We start from the raw sequence: 18278 nt of genomic DNA on the forward strand, positions 1-18278 counted from the left end.
TTTAAAAATAAACCGAACTGACAGTTGACACATGAGAAATGACAAACGAGAAAGTAGATTGCCATTTGCCATTATTCATTACAGCAACGTGTCAGAATGCGGTATGATTACAAAAACATTACTTTACAAATGCAAATATTAAATTGAATTAAACTATAAAACATTATTGTAGTAACAGATATTATTATAAATCTGAAAAATATTAACAAAATTTATACATTTAATTTCATTTAAGCTTTAGATAAATAGTGTAGATGGCAGTTTATTCAAAAATTTTAATGCTCAAAATATGAAAAGCTCTACAATATATTTTAAACCACTAAACGCTGTAGATCAAAGAGTAATTATGATTCTGTAAATAAAATCAATAAAAATAAATATTTTTATTGATTTTATAATCATACAGTCATGGTTTTTTCCGTAAAAATAAGCAATTTGATTATTTGAGAAATTGCAGGTAACGCCCTTATGCTTGATCCTTGAAAGCTTTGAAGGTCACCTTGAGGCGCGAAAGCTTAAACCATGGGGCAGTGGACACAGCACGTATTCTGTGTACATGCTGGTCTGCACGTTGCTCTTGGATAGCATATAATATGTAGAGTAAACGGTGCATACGATTTGGTATTTCAACACGTTGCGTACTATGTGTCATAATATTATTCGAAAAGTACACGGATTCATACGTAAAGCTCATCTCGGTGCCGTTGTACGTGTGACTCGATTCATGTTTACATTTTGTCGATTGTGTATTAAATTGTTCCCTAATTATTAATTTTAATCATTCGGGCATTGGAGGAAATTAAATTAAAAGTGTAAAATGGACGTGCCGGCAAGAGGAAACGTTTTAGGACGTAAGTTTTGTTTATTATGGAATTGAAATATATTTTTTTATACATTACAAAATATATTTATTTTTAAATATTTAAGCGGTTTAAACATCTCTGTGCCTCAAAAAAAATTTATATGTTTGTTTATAGTTAACTCCTGTTTAGATTTTCAGTTTTTCATAACTATTTTTTTCTGGGTTATTGGTAACTTTTAATTTAGGTTTAGAGACATTTATTTCAAAGAATTTTACAATTCACTTATTCTAACGTTTCACAATAATTTATACTAATATTATATTGTAGTTATAATTAATATAAAAATTAAGTTTTATGTACTTAGGTCATAATTATTGTGAACAAAAATAATTATTGTGAACAATATCTAAAAATGTCTAATGAATGACGAGAATAATATTATGTTGTTTGGATTGTAACTTTTATTTATTTAGTATTATTGCTTGTGATAAGAATCTGTTTCAAGGGTCGATGACCTCCCTATGTTATGAATTGTAAAATGTACATAATATATAAATGTAATGTCGGTATTTGAAATAATATGATTTTATTTTTTCTCAAAAGTGTTTGCCGCGCTATTATTTAAAAAATAGATTATATTATATAGGTAAAGCGGGTACCTATTTCTATTTATATTTTGGAACATTACCTACATCACTGGTACTGTATTATCACAATCCGTTCAGTGGTTTAGCGTGAAAGAGCACCTAACAAACTTATATCCATACTAGAGGTCCGCGCCACGCCGGCGTGCCGCCGCCGAGAGACCCCGGCGCGCCGCCGCCGCCGCCGGGTCACAGAAAAATTGGCGCCGAGTTCAAATTTTGCGCGCGAACCATGTGTCACGCACGCGTTGTTGTCTACAACACGGCAACGTCGCATCGATATAGTAGACAATGTCTACTATATCGATATAGTAGACAATGTCTACTATATCGATGCCAGATGTTTTACTCCAAAAGCTAGCCAAAAAACACTCCAATAGATTTATTGATGAGGATGACGACGTCGCTCAAGAGTGTTGGAGATATTTGGCTAACCCTTCAGATTTAGGAGATGTAGAGGACGTAGTATGTTGATGTAGTTACTTAAGTTCTGGGAACAAAAAAAAGTTGTTTTTCCTTGGCTTGCCGGATTAGCGCGATCGCTTCTATCTATCTCAGCTACAAGCACGCCAAATGAAAGGGTTTTTTCTGTAGCTGGGCTAGTCTTAACTGCGAAGAGATCGCATCTAAATGGTGCAAAAGTTAACAAAATTATTTTTATCCATGATAATTATAAACATGATTTGTTACAAATCAGTAAGATTCATTGCTATGCAGACGACAGTACGGGGGATGCTCTTTATCCCGGCCGTGCAAACACCTCAAAGGAAAGCCTCAATGAGAGTCGAAACAAACTTGTGTCTGAAGTCGAGTCTTCTCTCCAAGAAGTCTCGGATTGGGGCGAACTTAATCTTGTCGAGTTCAATCCCCTAAAGACACAGGTTTGCGTGTTCACCGTTAAAAAGACCCCATTTGTCGTAGAACATCGGTTTAAGAGTACTCCCCTTAGTATATCGCTGAAAATCGGAATCCTCGGAGTTGAAATCTCGAGTGACGTTCAATTCCGCAGTCATTTGGAAGCGAAGGCTAAATTTGCCTCGAAAAAATGGTGTGCTCAGTAGATCGAGACAGTACTTCAAGCCGGCCCACCGACTTCAGCTGTACAAGGCTCAGGTGCGACCGGATATGGAGTACTGTTCTCATCTCTGGGCCGGAGCCCCACAGTACCAACTCCTTCCTCTTGACCGCATCCAACGTCGAGCAGCTCGAATTGTCGATGACCGTAGGCTTTCCGATAGGTTCGATCCACTGTCAGTGCGAAGAGACGTACAGTATACTGTACAGTATACAGAGAGACGCTACTGTACAGTGTACAGTATCTACTATGGGGAGTGCTCTGAGGAATTGTTCCACCTTTTACCAGCCGCACACTGCACAGTTCCACCACCGGACCACACGCCGTAAAAACCAGTTCCATCCGCACCATCTGGATGGTTGGCGCTCCACCACTGTCCGCTTCACCCGCAACTTCCTTCCGCGTACGGTGAAACTGTGGAACGATTTGCCACCTGCGATGTTCCCGAACAACTACGACATTGGGGCCTTCAAAAAAAGAGCTTATTTGTCCATAAAAGGCCGGCAAAGCACCTGTAACACTTCTAGTGTTACAAGTGTTTATGGGCGGTGGTGACCACTTAGCATCAGGTGGCCCACCTGCTCCTTTGCTTGCTCTGACATAACATTGCCAATAAAATTATTGGGAATGTTTATAATTATCATGTTCATCACTAAATAGTTAAGCTACTTGATTTTAATAAAAATATTTTTTTTATTAAACTTAAAGAGGGATTTTTCTACTGCCCGCCCACCCCCTAATAACTTTAAAAATAACTAGCCCACGCCGGCGACGCCGCGCCGCGCCGGGTGCCGCACCCGGCGCGCCGCCGCTGGGCTTTTGGACTGCGGCGCGGACCTCTAATCCATACCTAGATTATATTTGTCCATGTCCATACTCACTAATTTTGACGTTTATAATACGTACGTACGTACGGTAGGGTTAATAGTTTTAATATATAAATAAGTTGAACAATTAATAATCGCTCCTTGTTAAAGTTTTATTAGACTTACTAAAAATGGCGCATTGCATCATATTATTGTCAGCAATAATTATGTACAATGTTTGAAAAACGTCATGTTGTGCAAATAAAAAGATCGATAATTTACGCGAGATTATTCTTGGAATAAATGACGAGAGTTAGAGCGTATACGCACTATGCGGGTAGCCGCATTGCGGGTAGCCGTCCGGCTGACCGCAAGCACAATTATGTACGTAACCGCAGACCGCACAGTGCGCATAGAAATGAATATTACGTACATAATTGTGCTTGCGGTCAGCCGGACGGCTACCCGCAATGCGGTTACCCGCATAATGCGTATACGCTCTTAAGAGAATCACTAATTACGGCTACATATAGAGATTAAACAACATTGTTAGTTGAAGAGAGCTAGAAGACTTCAACATTATACCTAAATGATTTATATCGCAGTCCGAAAAAGGGAACTGAAATACTTTTAATTTTACATATTTTTTTTTCAAAGAGTTATAAGTTATTGTATTTAACTAACTACCTATACTAAATTATGTAGATGTAGTACTTTTACTTTAAAAAAAATGTGTAAAAACTAAAAACTACTTATATAGAAATCCTTCATAAGGCATCACATAAAAAGGGTATTATGGGGAAAATGTGGATTGCAGTTGTATCTCAAAACTTTCGTCATATCCTTTAGCCTTTCAGAGGTCATGAGAAAGCGATCTTTAGGAACGTCACGTGACTGAGGTCCCGTTGCTATGACAACCGCGTTCGTATGGTGAACCCACAGTGAACCCTATGATCACTATTTTTTTAGGTTTCATTATTGATTTCAAAATTTCTTCATTTTTCTTATTATGATGCAGATATAATTGTTTCAAAGATTTATATAACTCAAGGGCGGATCCAGCTTTAGTGCCAGGGGGGGGTCACATAGACGTGGTCAATTTTCAAAAGCTATATTTTGGTAATTTAATTGATACGTAGGTTTTAAAAAAATTGGTCAAGTGCGAGTCGGATTGGCGAACCAAGAGTTCCGTACAAAATTTTTTATATGTTTTAATATTAAATTTATGCTTTTTGCAATTTTTCCTTTATCTGTGCTATAAGACGTAAGTTTCTATTAAATAAAAATTAAATATCAAGATTCTGTGTTCACGGGAAGTACCCTGTAGGTTTTGATTCCTGGCAACACTTGCAAATTGATAAGCATGAAATGTATGTTTTAGCAATTTTTCCTCCATCTGTGCTGACATTGCTTTTAACCAAATTTCAGTACTCTGTGTTCACAGGAAGTAGTACAATACTATAGATTTTTATTCCCTTGCGATGATGTCGAAATTTGCGATAATTTACGGCATAAACGGCTGTATCTTTTGATTGCGTTGGCTTATAAGTTTGTTTTTTCACAGCTATAAGGATCCGTAGATTTGAGTATTCGGTATGAATTTCAGATTGATACCTCCACGCGTTCCTGAGAAAAAGGGTCTTGATAGGCAGACAAACTTGAAAAATATATATTTTTTGCAATTATTAACTATAATATAATAATATTATAATTGATATGATAACTTAAATCTGTTATTTAATTCAAATTCTATGTCAACGCAATCTGAAGAAAAAGCAATTAGAGCCGCATATTCTGTAATTCGCAACTACTTGCAAGGGAATCATCAATCAAAACCTACAAGGTACTTCCCGTGAACACAGTCTTGAAATTTGGTTAAAAGCAACGACTTAAGCACTTACAAGCACAGATAAAGAAAAAAATCCTTTAAACAAAATTGTAAGATACAACTGCAACATAATGAAAAAATATGTTTGCTCGGAGTCCTCGGTGCGCGAGTCCGACGCGCACTTGGCCGATTTTTTGTTTTAATTTGACAGTATTTTCTATTGCTCATTTAAAAAAAAAATTTGCTATTTTATGTCTTATCCACGAACTGGGATATTTCGATATTTGTGGTTTTGTGTGAAAAGTGTAACAGCAAAAGTTGTAGAAAAAAAATTAATTACATACAACTTTACCATTAGGTACACTTTATTCCGTAGTTACAGTTTTTAAAAAAAATCGAAAACCTGTTATTTGTCCTTAAATTACGACCACAGGTCGACCCTAATGAACTTTTTCTATAATTTTTGTTATATTCTCTTCCGTTGCCGTTTGTAATTGATTTCATTGTTCTATATATTACTTTTATGTCTCAAAATTCAATAAAAACATCATATTGAACAGTATTAATTTGTTAATTTAAAAAAGTTAATATTAAATTTGTGGTCCACTTAGGTCGTGGACCTAGCCCAGGGGGGGGTCATGACCCCGTGACCCCCCCCCTGGATCCGCGCTTGAATTATAACTTAGCTTTGTCATTGCCCCTATTCAAATCTATTTGTGGTTTTATTTAAATATTTTGCTTTCATAAATAAGTATAAGCACAGACTAATAATAATATACTACGTATACAAGTATAAGGTAAATGCTGTACCGCAAATTGTATAATCACATATAATAATATAATTAAGTACCTACGTTATAAATATCTATAATATAAAAATGAATCCCAAAATGTGTTGGTAAGCGCATAACTTAAGAACGGCTGAACCGATTTCGTTAATTCTTTTTTTATTATATTCCTTGAAGTACGAGGATGGTTCTTACGTAGAGAAAACGTAAATATGTACCACGGGCGAAGCCGGGGCGGACTGCTAGTATTAAATAGATTTAGAAATTACTTGTTTACTTGTTTGTTACGTTTACGTAGGTACATAACTTATTAATTATAACAACACTAACACTATTTTGTACTCTTTTTGTCTCTGTCTGTATTTATTAAAGCAATTTTGTATATTGCCCTGTCGGAAAGCTCAATAGCCCAGTCGCCCGCGGCTTTGCCCGCGTTTTCAAATAAAAACCCGCATAGTTCCCGTTCCTGTGGGATGTCCGGGATAAAAAGTAGCCTATTTCTTATTCTGAGTCTTCAGCTGTCTACATACCAAACATTATAATCGGTTCTGAAGTATTTGCGGGAAAGAGTACCAAACATCCATACTTATAAACTTTCGCATTTCAAATATTATATTTACACCATTGCTATTTTTTTTTCTGTTCTGTGTGTAAGATTATTTAGATTTATATTTTTTTACACGGTGGCAAATAAAACGCTTTATATTTCTATTTCTATATTGCAGGTGTCCTACCAGCGCGGTACATTCTGGCCATCCTTGGTTCTATAGGGATGGCCATTGTGTACGGGTTGAAAGTTAACCTGTCCGTCGCTATGGTGGGCATGTTGAACCACACTGCTATAAAATTGGACGAACCTGAGGAATCAGTTCATGAAAATGTCTCTACGGAGTGCCAACCTACAAGTAACTCTACTAGTTCACAGGTAGGTCTTCTATTTCCACTTATATCAAATCAGACTTACGGGCTACTCTGTTTATCGATAGAATGGTGATATTTGTTGATGTGCAGAAAAGGTGCACTATGAATAAATTTATACTCTTCGTACCATTTAAACCATATTTTTATTTAGTTACTAAAAAGTTTGGAGTACTGTAAATGCAAATACAGCCGATAATCATAATATCAACATAGATATCATTGATGGCTATATCATGAATTATCATAGCAATTATTATGAGGTGTATCGGCCGTTATTGACAAGGGGGTAGAAGCAAGGGAGAGGCTGCCAAGGCACTCCCTATTTATGCCCACGTCTTTGTCCAACGATTAATTGCCACTTAGACTATTATTTATACTATTTATGGAATAGGTACATAAGACGATTCTGCGTATTTGAAATGTGGTAATATTTATGTCTCCCAATTAACTAGCACATTTTATTTATAGTGGTGGTGATTGAAAATTTGGACATCTCTCTGATTAAGTAAGAGCACAGAAAAAATACCTGTGATAATACTGTAGGTGTTATTAATCAATAATAATTATAGTTACCTACTCTTAAGTCTTTGCTGACAAAATTGAGTAGGTACCTACATATTATAATACGAATGACGGTATTCCACTATAAATAGGTCATCACTAGGTAGAGACAGTTAATAAACAAACGATTTTCATTCAATATACCTATTTCATTGTCAGACAACCGCCAGGATTTTTCACGCATTTAGGTACTTTATATAGAGCATCTGTTTTATATACATTTCAATTTTGTTTTCGCGCCAAAAAGCGAAGAAATAGGCACCGCAAGTTTGTAAAGTAATGCGCGATAAATTCAAAAACTACACAACCGATTTTGATAGTTCCAGTAGGAAGTTTAATAATTGTTTCTATCTCGAGTTACCTTACAAAAATAAGATTAATTGTAAGTATGTTATTATCTTAATATATCTCGTGTCACAATGTTTGTCCTCAATGGACTCCTAAACCACTTAACCGATTATAATAAAATTCGCACACCATGTGCAGTTCGATCCAACTTGAGCGATAGGATAGTTTAAACATGTAGGTACCACGGGCGAAGCCGGGGCGGACCGCTAGTATGGTTATAAATTATAGTAGGTACCTATAGTAAGCGTTAGCTAATATCTAGTATTGTCGTATAGTAGAGCGACAATGACACAGCGTCATCTTGGCGTCATTTATAAGGATAAAGTAGCTATGTTTTCGGAATTGTAATGTTATATGCATACAAATAATTAAGTGACCACGAACATTTATGATAAATTGAAATATAGGAGGAAAAGTCAGTTTCATGATATAAATAAACGAAGAGCACGTAAATACGTTTACAAATCAGTGCGTTGCGTTGATGGCATTCCATTTAACTAAATTATTTTCACATTACTCCACTTTCTTTAACCATGTCATATCAACAAGAAATATATAAAACAATTATTTTAATAACCAGGTCAGTCGTAAAATTATCAACTTTATATCAGTGTCCTGATTCTGTAAAGGACCAAGTTATTTTTGTATACGTAGTATATTATTATTAGTCTGTGCTATAACTGTTGATCTAACCTTGTAAGAGGTCAACCTATCGGGCATTATTTAACGTTGGAACGGTCCCAAATATTCGCAAATCGTATCAATTGTACTAAGTATTATAAAACTGTAAAAACTGCGTCTCTACATTAAGGATATCATAATAATTCAACAATTCAACGCAAGATTCGAATGATTCTGATTGATATAAATTAAAAATGTTTTGTTATCGTTAATTTAGTTTCGATGGAGTGTATACAGCACCTTATAAAATGCCATAAATCGAAAATCTTTCTGGGAATGTCGGTTATTAATAGAGCTTGCCTCACAACAATTTTATTTAAAGATCATTCATGTTAGTGATAGTTATAAATTATATATATATATATTATAACTTATATTATACAATATAGATCCTTATCTATACTCTATACTAATATTATAAAGAGGAAAGGTTTGTAATTATGTATGTATGTATATATGTGTGGTTTTCACGCATAAACTACTGGACCGATTTCAAAAATTCTTTCACCATAAGAAAGCTGCATCTTCACTGAGCAACATAGGCTAGGTTTTATCCAGGAAATCCCACGGGAACGGGAACTATGCGGGTTTTTGAAAACGCGGGCGAAGCCGCAGGCGGAATGCTAGTCTTTAAATATAGCATTCAGTTCTTTTAGATTTAGTTCCGAGTAATCCGCCAACCCGCACTTGGCCAGCGTGGTGGATTATGGCCTGTACCCTCATAGGAGGCCCGTGTCCCAGCAGTGGGAACATATATGGGCTGATGATGATAGTAAAGACGAGTCTCTCGTAAGTCGACGCTAAGTAAAAATGAAAATGATAATCACGTGATTCATGCCAAAGATCAGCCGAATTTCACATTAGTAAGATTAACATTATCTATACCTATAATATTGATCACTTATGACCGACGAGCATGATAATATCTATATATAGGTTATAACAGTTTAAGATAGAGCTGATCAATAATTTTTTTTACAATTATAACGCACTTTATTTTTCTTTTGCAACCTTATTTTTATTTTTCAACCTTAGCGAAGTTTATTGTCAATAATAAGTTGCTAATATTTTGAATTGCGCTTGATAGCGTTTAGCTAAGAATACTCCCATATCCTTAGCTAATATCTTCACTGAGAATCATTTCACAACTTGAGGTGACGAAGGACGAAGATATATAAAATTACAAACCCCTTTATTTAACTAGTTATACTAGGCATATCATATAGTTTCTGTTGGACTACGTCAATCGGTAAATAAAAAGTAAAAACACGTCCTTACTCCGAATCTGATAATATAATTTATGGCACAAGTCAATCTGACCTGAATTAAAGGAATATCACCAATTGAATAAACGAAAACGATAGGCGCCAACAATTTAACGGCTCTCATCAGTTATTTAAATTTTACAATTGGTGACGTTTTGAAAAATTTCCTATTACGACTCATGTTAAATGGTATCAATGACCTACTGTGATTGGAATACAAACACGAGATCTATATGAAATTTATATATCTACATGCTTTCAGGACGCAGACGGACCATTTATCTGGTCTTCAGCAGTACAGGGCACTGTACTTAGCTGCTATTTTTGGGGATATTTCGTCTCCCAAATACCAGGTATGTAAACAATATAAACATTCACTTATTTTTATTCTTCGAGTGGCGTTTTTTATGGACAAATGTAAAAGCGCATTATGAACGTAAGAATTAAGATATTTGGCACAATAAAAATATCTTCAAAAAGTTTTAAACATTTATTTTTTTTCTTGTTATAAATATTTCTTGTACTTTTGTTCGCTCTTTTAATAGAAAATTTACATTAGTTATATATAAAAATGAATCGCAAAATGTGTTGGTAAGCGCATAACTCGAGAACGGCTGAACCGATTTCGATAATTCTTTTTTTATTATATTCCTTGAAGTACGAGGATGGTTTTTATGTAGAGAAAACGTAAATATGTACCACGGGCGAAGCCGGGGCGGACCGCTAGTTAGTTATAAAACAGATTTTTGTTTGATTCAATAAGTTGAAGCGTACTAATATATAAGAACAATAATAACGCAGCATTAACGCAGTAACAAAAGTCTTAGAAAATGCTTATAAATCGAAGAGTGTTATAATATTTGAGTCTAGCTTTATTTGTGACTAGCCGCTCCGCGCGGTTTCACCCCCGTGGCTCCTCTCCTGTTGGTCGTAGCGTGATGGTATATAGCCTATAGCCTTCCTCGATAAATGAGCTATCTAACACCGAAAGAATTTTTCAAATCGGACCAGTAGTTCCCGAGATTAGCGCGTTCAAACAAACAAACAAACAAACTCTTCAGCTTTATAATATTAGTATAAAAAGTTAGATAGTTAGCTACAAATAGAAACAACCGCCTCCTCGGTACAGTGGTTGACGCGTATAAGCTTAAAACCGAGGGGTCCTGGGTTCGATTCCCGGTGGAGACGAAGAAAAAAAATGTCTTGGTCTGGTAGGACACAGAAGGCTGATCACCTACTTGTCCCTAAAGAAAGTCGATCAGTGAAACAGATGTATAATGCATCTGCCCCTTACCCCACTAGGGGAGATGGGACTTCACACACTTTTTACAAATAGAAAAAAACCTAGTTATATCAGTAAAAATTTGGATGCGTGAATAAACTTATTGATTATTCCTACTCAGGTCTGGTATACAAAAATTAATACGACGGATACTTTTTAAAGCTTATTAACATATTACATTTTATAATAATGAAGTTTAAGTCTTAAATATTATTTACAATTATCCAGGTGGCCGTGTATCGGAGTTATTCTCAGCGAAATGGGTCATGTTCTTCAGTGTTACCATAAATGTGGTGTGCACTATTTTAACTCCTGTTATGGCGGAAGCGCATTACATAGCTGTGGTGTTGATGAGAGTCGGGGAAGGTATTGGTGGGGTAAGTTTTTTTTTTATACTCAGTATCTATATTACTTGCTCTGTCAGTCTATAGGGAAGCGTGGAATGTAATCCATACTAATATTATAAAGTTGAAGAGTTTGTTTGTTTGAACGCGCTAATCTCAGAAGTCTGGACACTGGTCCAATTTGAAAAAAAAATTCGGTGTTAGATAGCCCATTTATCGACGAAGGCTATAGACTATAATATGTCAACACGCTTAGACCAACAGGAGCGGAGCAATGCAGGTGAAACCGCGCGGCACAGCTAGTCTAAAGGCCGCTGCATACGTGACGGGAAAATACCTCGGACGGGACGTGAGCGGGACGGGCACGTGATTGCCTCGTTCACAACGGGAACGTGGAGCAAACGCATACGCACCGTGACGTGATTCTGATCTAACGTGCTAGTGTTGTGAACAACGAAAGATGGATTTTTCAATTCAAGAATTGGCTTTAATTGCTATTGCTCTAGATGACGAAGAAGCTACGACCGTCAAGAAAACATTAACATCTTTGTAATCTACATTCTGCAAATAAAGAAATTTGAATTTGAATTTAAACTAAACAATACTGTTTTTGATTTATAAGCTTAAGATGTTTCATTTTTATATTTTTGGTAATAATGCCGCCATAAAACAAAAATATTATGCACTAAAATTATTTTGGCATTTTAAACATAAAATACCTACGTAATTCAGAACACGATGAAGTGTCACAGGAATCATCATAGGTGAAAAGGACTAAGTATAGTTAGGAATACCACAATATCTAAATATCTAAATATTGTTGGTTCGCTATACTATACAACGCTGGATATGAGCGAACACATTCGATTAGTTTTTCGTCGTCCATTTTCGATACTTGGAAGGCGTCACTACTAATCTCTCCGGCACGAACGGAGCGACTGTGCATACGTAGCGAAATCACGGACGGGACGGGGCACGTGCGGGACGGGACGTGCTAAACATCGTCGGCGACGATATTTTTCCCGTCCACGTTCCCGTCCCGTCGATGTTCCCGTGACATATGCGTATTTGGATACATTTTGTATGCAACGATGTTTCCAAAACTTCCCGTCACGTCCCGTCCGGGTAAAATCCCGTCACGTATGCAGCGGCCTTTAGATAGAACGCGAAAGGTACCCGTTCACTCTACGCTTGAAGATCTTATTTTAATATCAGAAATTTTCTTATACAGGGTGTAACATTCCCAGCCATGCACGTGCTTTTATCAAAATGGGCTCCTCCAGCTGAGAGAAGTGTCATGTCGACAATTGTTTACGCGGGAACGTCATTAGGAACTGTCATCTCGATGCTTATGGCGGGAGTTTTGACTGCTACTTTGGGTAAATAAAAAAGATCACAGATGTTTTAAAAATCACCTATTTTGGTATACAGGTTGTTTCTTTTTCCTTGTATGATTATAAAAAATGAACAAAACGGGTAACCTAATTGGTCACATTGCTCATTATCAAATTGTATGTCTGTTAGACTTTTATGCCGACTATGATATAATTTATAATTTTTTAAGAAATTGTAAACATTGTTTGTTACATTTCAGGATGGGAAAGTGTTTTCTACGTGATGGGAGGGTTGTCTGCAATCTGGTGCTTCCTATGGATAGTGTTAGTAAAGGACTCTCCGGGAGAACAGCCGCTAATTAGCCAAGAAGAGAGAGATTTAATCGTTAGCTCGCTTGGTGGCAAGAGCGATGATCATGGTCATAAGGTGACTGATATCATTTTTTACATGAAATTATATGGCATGGTATACTATAGTCTATACTATACGTATATTTGACGGATTTTTTAGATGTTTACTTTTTAAATAACAATCTTGTTAATTTTTCCAATCTTCTATAAAAATACACTCACCAATTGTAACTCAGAATGCATCAGTCTCCTGGATCACTAAGCGGACAAAAAAAATAAATTGAATTCATATTGTTATCAAAGTTCATATTGTTTTAATAAGGCTTTCACCACGTATTCTTCCATTTCTAGAGCGTCATTCTCCTGGAAGGTTAATATAAAATAAATAATTATCACCTCTTATTTTTATAAGTAGCGTAATCTATATTGGTATATATAGATTACGCTACTTATAAATTCATTTTATTATATTATATTCAAATATATTTATTCATTCATGTTTTCTCTACCCCAGAACGCATCAGTCCCCTGGAAGCAAGTGCTAACTTCTGGCCCGTTTCTGGCCATCTTGGTCGCACACGCTTGCTCCAACTTTGGCTGGTACATGCTCCTCATTGAACTGCCCTTCTACATGAAGCAGGTGCTCAAGTTCAACATGACTGAGGTACTGGTTTTTATTTATTTTTTGTTTTTTAATATATCATCCAGTATATCATCTGTGATCTCAATGTTATTTGTTAGATTTTGATAGTCTTTCATTGTTTTTGTAGTTTTTTACTTTGGATATTTCGATATTATAATATTATATTACTTTGATATACATAGTATGATACACAAAACATATGATATATGATAATAACAACTAATTAAGCAGATTCTTAATACTTTTATTCTCGTGGGATATGGGACGTTATATTTAAAAGGTACCGACAGTACGTCGTGAAAGGGGGCATCTAAGTACAACAAGTGAATTGAATGAAATAAAAATACTGAAAAGGCTACGAAAAGGCTTATATTTTGAGTTAGTGAATTTTTCGCCATTATTTAAATCTTATACATTATTAGTTAGTCCTCTATAAAAATATGTTCTTTTTGTTTCCAGAACGCAGTAACAACAGCTCTACCCTTCCTGTCGCTCTGGCTATTCAGTATGGCGCTCAGCAAAACGCTTGACTCGCTTCGAGAGAAACAGTATATCACCACCACTACTGCTAGGAAGATCGGCACTTTCTTCGGTAAGATTTTAGTGAATTAATTAAAAACTGATATATAATTATTATTGACGCTTATGAATTTAATTTTTTAAGCTAAATAAATATGGGAAGTAATTCGCTTATTTGTCAGTTTTGGAATTATAGCTCAGAAAAACAGATCCCTGTTAAATACATCAATCCTATTTTTGATCATGAAATTAATCAATTTATTGTTAATTTCATAATGTTTATAATATAATACAACTTACCATTTAATTCCACAAGTCAAAAAAGAGCCTGTGCCACGTGAGCACACGTGTCCGAAGTGAAACTTCTATGGCAAGATTCAACGACGGTAAAGGCATAACGCGAGCTTGAAATTTTACTTTCAAGGCGCCTAAAGAATTTTCATAAAAAAAATTGAGAGCTATAGATTTTATATTTTTATGTTCATAGCGTCCGCGGTACCAGCAGCATGTCTGCTCGGGCTGTGCTACATCGGATGCAATCGCACCGGAGCGGTAGCTCTCACTGCACTCGGCATTACTTGCATTGGTGGAATGTTCTGCGGCTTCTTGTCCAACCACATCGATATTGCACCGAATTTTGCTGGTCAGTATAAACACAGAAAATAAAGATTCAATTTCTCAAGAAGTTTATATTTTTATCAACATATTACGCACAACATGTTATGTTATATCTGGCATATAAAGAAATTAATATATGCAATACAGTTTATACATATCCATCATATCAAACAAACAAAAAAAGTTTAAATACTGTTTCCTACAATGAAGAATGTTACTAGGTATGCCAAATCCCTTGAAATTGTGTCTCAGTAAAGCCTGTATGTATACAAATACACTAGTTTTTGTCGTAGTCAAAAATACCAAGTAGTTTTGATTTTATACGCATTCAAAGTTTCGAAAAATATCGAGTCCCGCTAATAGTCACGTGACCGCTTGTGACGTCACGTCACAACGCGCCGCGCGGCCGCGCCCCCGCGCTTAGTATCAAGTCGGCAGCGCTGTATAGCTTGCGCAGTATTTTGATGGGTTTTCGTCCGCGAATTTCGTTAATAGTCCAATAATAGTAATTATTATTCGTTTAATAAAATAACAGTCATGCCAAAGTTTCATCTTTATTTAATAGTTTCTCAAAATATTCTATACGATTGCGTTTTTGCACTGCTGATCTCTGAGGTTTATCTTCATTTTCCTGTTGACATTTGAATATGTGTGGAACTATACCCTGTTTTTGTTTAATTCTTCCCCCGACCAACTTATATTTTAGTATAGTTCTCCATATCATTCTCAACTTAAAACAAGAAAAAATCTTACTAGCCATCTACCTATACTTAGCCCATACGAGCAGAGCAGAAGCACAGTCTAGTATAGATTTAAATTTTTATAGAAAACAAAGGATAACGCAAAACAGCTGCAATGTTCTCAAAATATTATAATATGTAGTTTACGTCCTTTGCAACTATAAAAAACAACTTATCCGGCGAATTGGTAGTTGTATTTTTACATTTAGGAACAAGACATGATTTTCTGGTATTTGGATTGGACATTTTTAAAAGTATGTATTTAATTATAATTTCGACGGCACGGGCGCGCGATCGCTAGCGGACTGAGTGAGCCAGATTGAGCGTGTTGTGGTGTGACGTCACACCATCACCGGGCGTTTACAACTTGTTTTACTTCTAAATCGGAAACTAATTGACGTATTGAAGTAATTTTTTCACTAGTATTATTTATTTTTGACAGAGAATATGGAGTGCTAATAATCAAAATTAGTGAACATTCTCCATTAGACAACCCTGTATTTATAACAAGCATAAACCACAGGCTTTGTTTATGTTAGTTTTTTTCTCTATTTGTGTTATCTAAACATCAAGCAATAAACAAGTTTTATATAAATACTGTAAGATTTTTCAAAGATTACATTTAACACTATCATGATATATTTCAGGTACATTGGTAGCAATAACGAACACAGTGGGCACAATCCCTGGTATCGTTGTTCCATTGTTCGTTAGCGCCCTTACACATGGAAATGTAAGTATCTAGTTATTATTTAAATTATTTAATTATAAGTATATATAGTAACTGATAAATGATCAAAAAAGTAGGGAAAAAGAAAATTCATTACAATTACCTAACTATACTAAAGACTAAAGAGCCGGTGAACTTTGTATCATCCGTAACTTTTTTTTATGGTATTAAATGTTTAAACCTTTCCTGGACTATAACTACGACAAAGATATTAAAACCAAAATCAGCTAAATCGGCCCATCCGTTCTCGATATTAGCCTTTAGAAGTTTAGAGACTAACAAACGTGTTGATAACAAACACATGAACAACATATTTTTATTTCAGCAAACAATCTCAGCCTGGCGTATCATATTCTTCGTCACCATAATTCTATACATTATCGAGATTACCGTTTACACAATATTCGGTTCCGGCGAACAACAGCCCTGGAACAACTTGCCAGAAGATAAAGATACTCACGAACAGAAACCGCTCAAAGAATTTGACAGAAATGATGCATCTGAGAAAACCCACGTGTAAAACTTAGTGAATTTATTAATTACTAGCGGTCCGCCCCGGCTTCGCCCGTGGTACATATTTCGCAATAAAATGTAGCCTATGTCCTTTCTCAGGTATCAAAATATCTCCATACCAAATTTCATGCAAATTGGTTCAGTAGTTTAGGCGTGATTGAGTAACAGACAGATAGACAGACAGAGTTACTTTCGCATTTATAATATTAGTATGGATTCTTATAATAAATCGTCTATTTATGTACTTAGAAATTTTATGAATTTCGTACTTATTGAATTTTTTGTTATGGCAATTAGCTTTTATTATTCAAATTTTAAATGTCTATATAATAATGGCGGCATTTTAATTATATTATTAATTAATATTAATAATTATCTATAAGATTTGACTTATTAGTTTAAATTAAGGCTTTGTCAGACAGGACGCGTACTTAGCGCGCGTCAGAGCGTTAAGTTGACGCCGCGATATGACGCTAAGATGTGTTCTACTACCATCGTAGAATACCGTCAAACAGAGCGCCGGCGCTAGCAGTACGCAACGCTCTGTCGCGGCGTTAGGACGCTTTAACGTCGGGTGTTGTATTTTTTTACAAATTTTATTTTAGCGTCGGCGTTAATAGGCGTAAAATAATAATAAAATACTGCATAATGACCGAAAATTTGATAGAATTGGTTAGAAAATATCCATGCTTATATAATACGAAGGATAGTTCATATAAACTATAAAGATATATCAATGAAGGCAAAATTGTGGGCACAAATCGGAGAAGAAATTAATGAAACTGGTAAGTAAAAAATTCTTCCGACTCCGGAGTTAATATCGCTGTACCTTGTTTTGTTCGTAAGTAATGATTATGTAAACAACATGCAGCTTTAATAATATCAATTATTGTGTCCTAACGCGCGCTAAAGCGTTCTGTTTGACGAAGTCTCGCGCGACGTTAAAACAGGACGCTGCAGCGCTACTACGCAGCGCTAAAATACGCGTCCTATCTGACAAAGCCTTTAACTTTCATGAAGATAAAAGATTTAGTTCTGACTAGGATCGTAATTCATGAAGTAATAATTACGTTGTTCAAATCAAATCTCGCTTTCCAAAATAATTTTTAAGAAATATTTTATTGAGTGTAGACTTAAGTTTAATCTAATAATTTATTCTGAAATTGTGACTTATCTTATGAAAATCATATCATATTACATATATTTAATCTCAATTGAAATAGTTTCACTGCCCATTTGTAATAGAGAAAACAGCTTCAAAATATCTAAATTCACTTACAACGATTTCTTTAGCACTATTGCGGTACTGCTTTAAGAAGTATCTAAATAGTAATTGCACTGGACTATATACCTCTATGCCAAGAATATTTTCAATATGAATATTTGATACTCAGAAATTTCTTCAGAATTCCTCTGTTCAATTTTAATGTCAGTTAAAAAGCCAATTTTTACATACTATGATTTTTTATCCAGTGAGAAAATCA

General features: G+C 35.4%; 1 protein-coding gene across 1 annotated transcript; it reads left to right on the plus strand.

Annotated features, from left to right (window-relative positions):
- The first annotated feature begins 665 nt into the window (after positions 1-665).
- On the plus strand, positions 666-16819 carry MFS3 (major facilitator superfamily transporter 3). The gene is made up of 11 exons (XM_090111390.1): positions 666-851; positions 6670-6869; positions 9983-10073; positions 11231-11379; positions 12578-12725; positions 12941-13107; positions 13546-13695; positions 14134-14266; positions 14681-14836; positions 16199-16284; positions 16607-16819. Exons 1-11 carry the CDS (start codon positions 818-820, stop codon positions 16799-16801), a joined length of 1509 nt encoding a protein of 502 aa, XP_089967516.1. The 5' UTR covers positions 666-817; the 3' UTR covers positions 16802-16819.
- The last annotated feature ends 1459 nt before the right edge of the window (positions 16820-18278 follow it).

This window comes from Colias eurytheme, chromosome 17 (genome assembly GCF_061535395.1).
Source record: "Colias eurytheme isolate Ceu_HAF_F1 chromosome 17, ilColEury1 Martin Lab GWU primary, whole genome shotgun sequence".
Taxonomy (NCBI): Eukaryota; Metazoa; Arthropoda; class Insecta; order Lepidoptera; family Pieridae; genus Colias; species Colias eurytheme.

Coding starts and splice junctions, on each gene's coding strand:
- MFS3 (XM_090111390.1), top strand. CDS start 818: ATGGACGTGCCGGCAAGAGGAAACGTTTTAGGAC. Junction 14,267..14,680: donor GAAGATCGGCACTTTCTTCG/GTAAGATTTTAG, acceptor TTATGTTCATAG/CGTCCGCGGTACCAGCAGCA. Junction 14,837..16,198: donor TATTGCACCGAATTTTGCTG/GTCAGTATAAAC, acceptor GATATATTTCAG/GTACATTGGTAGCAATAACG.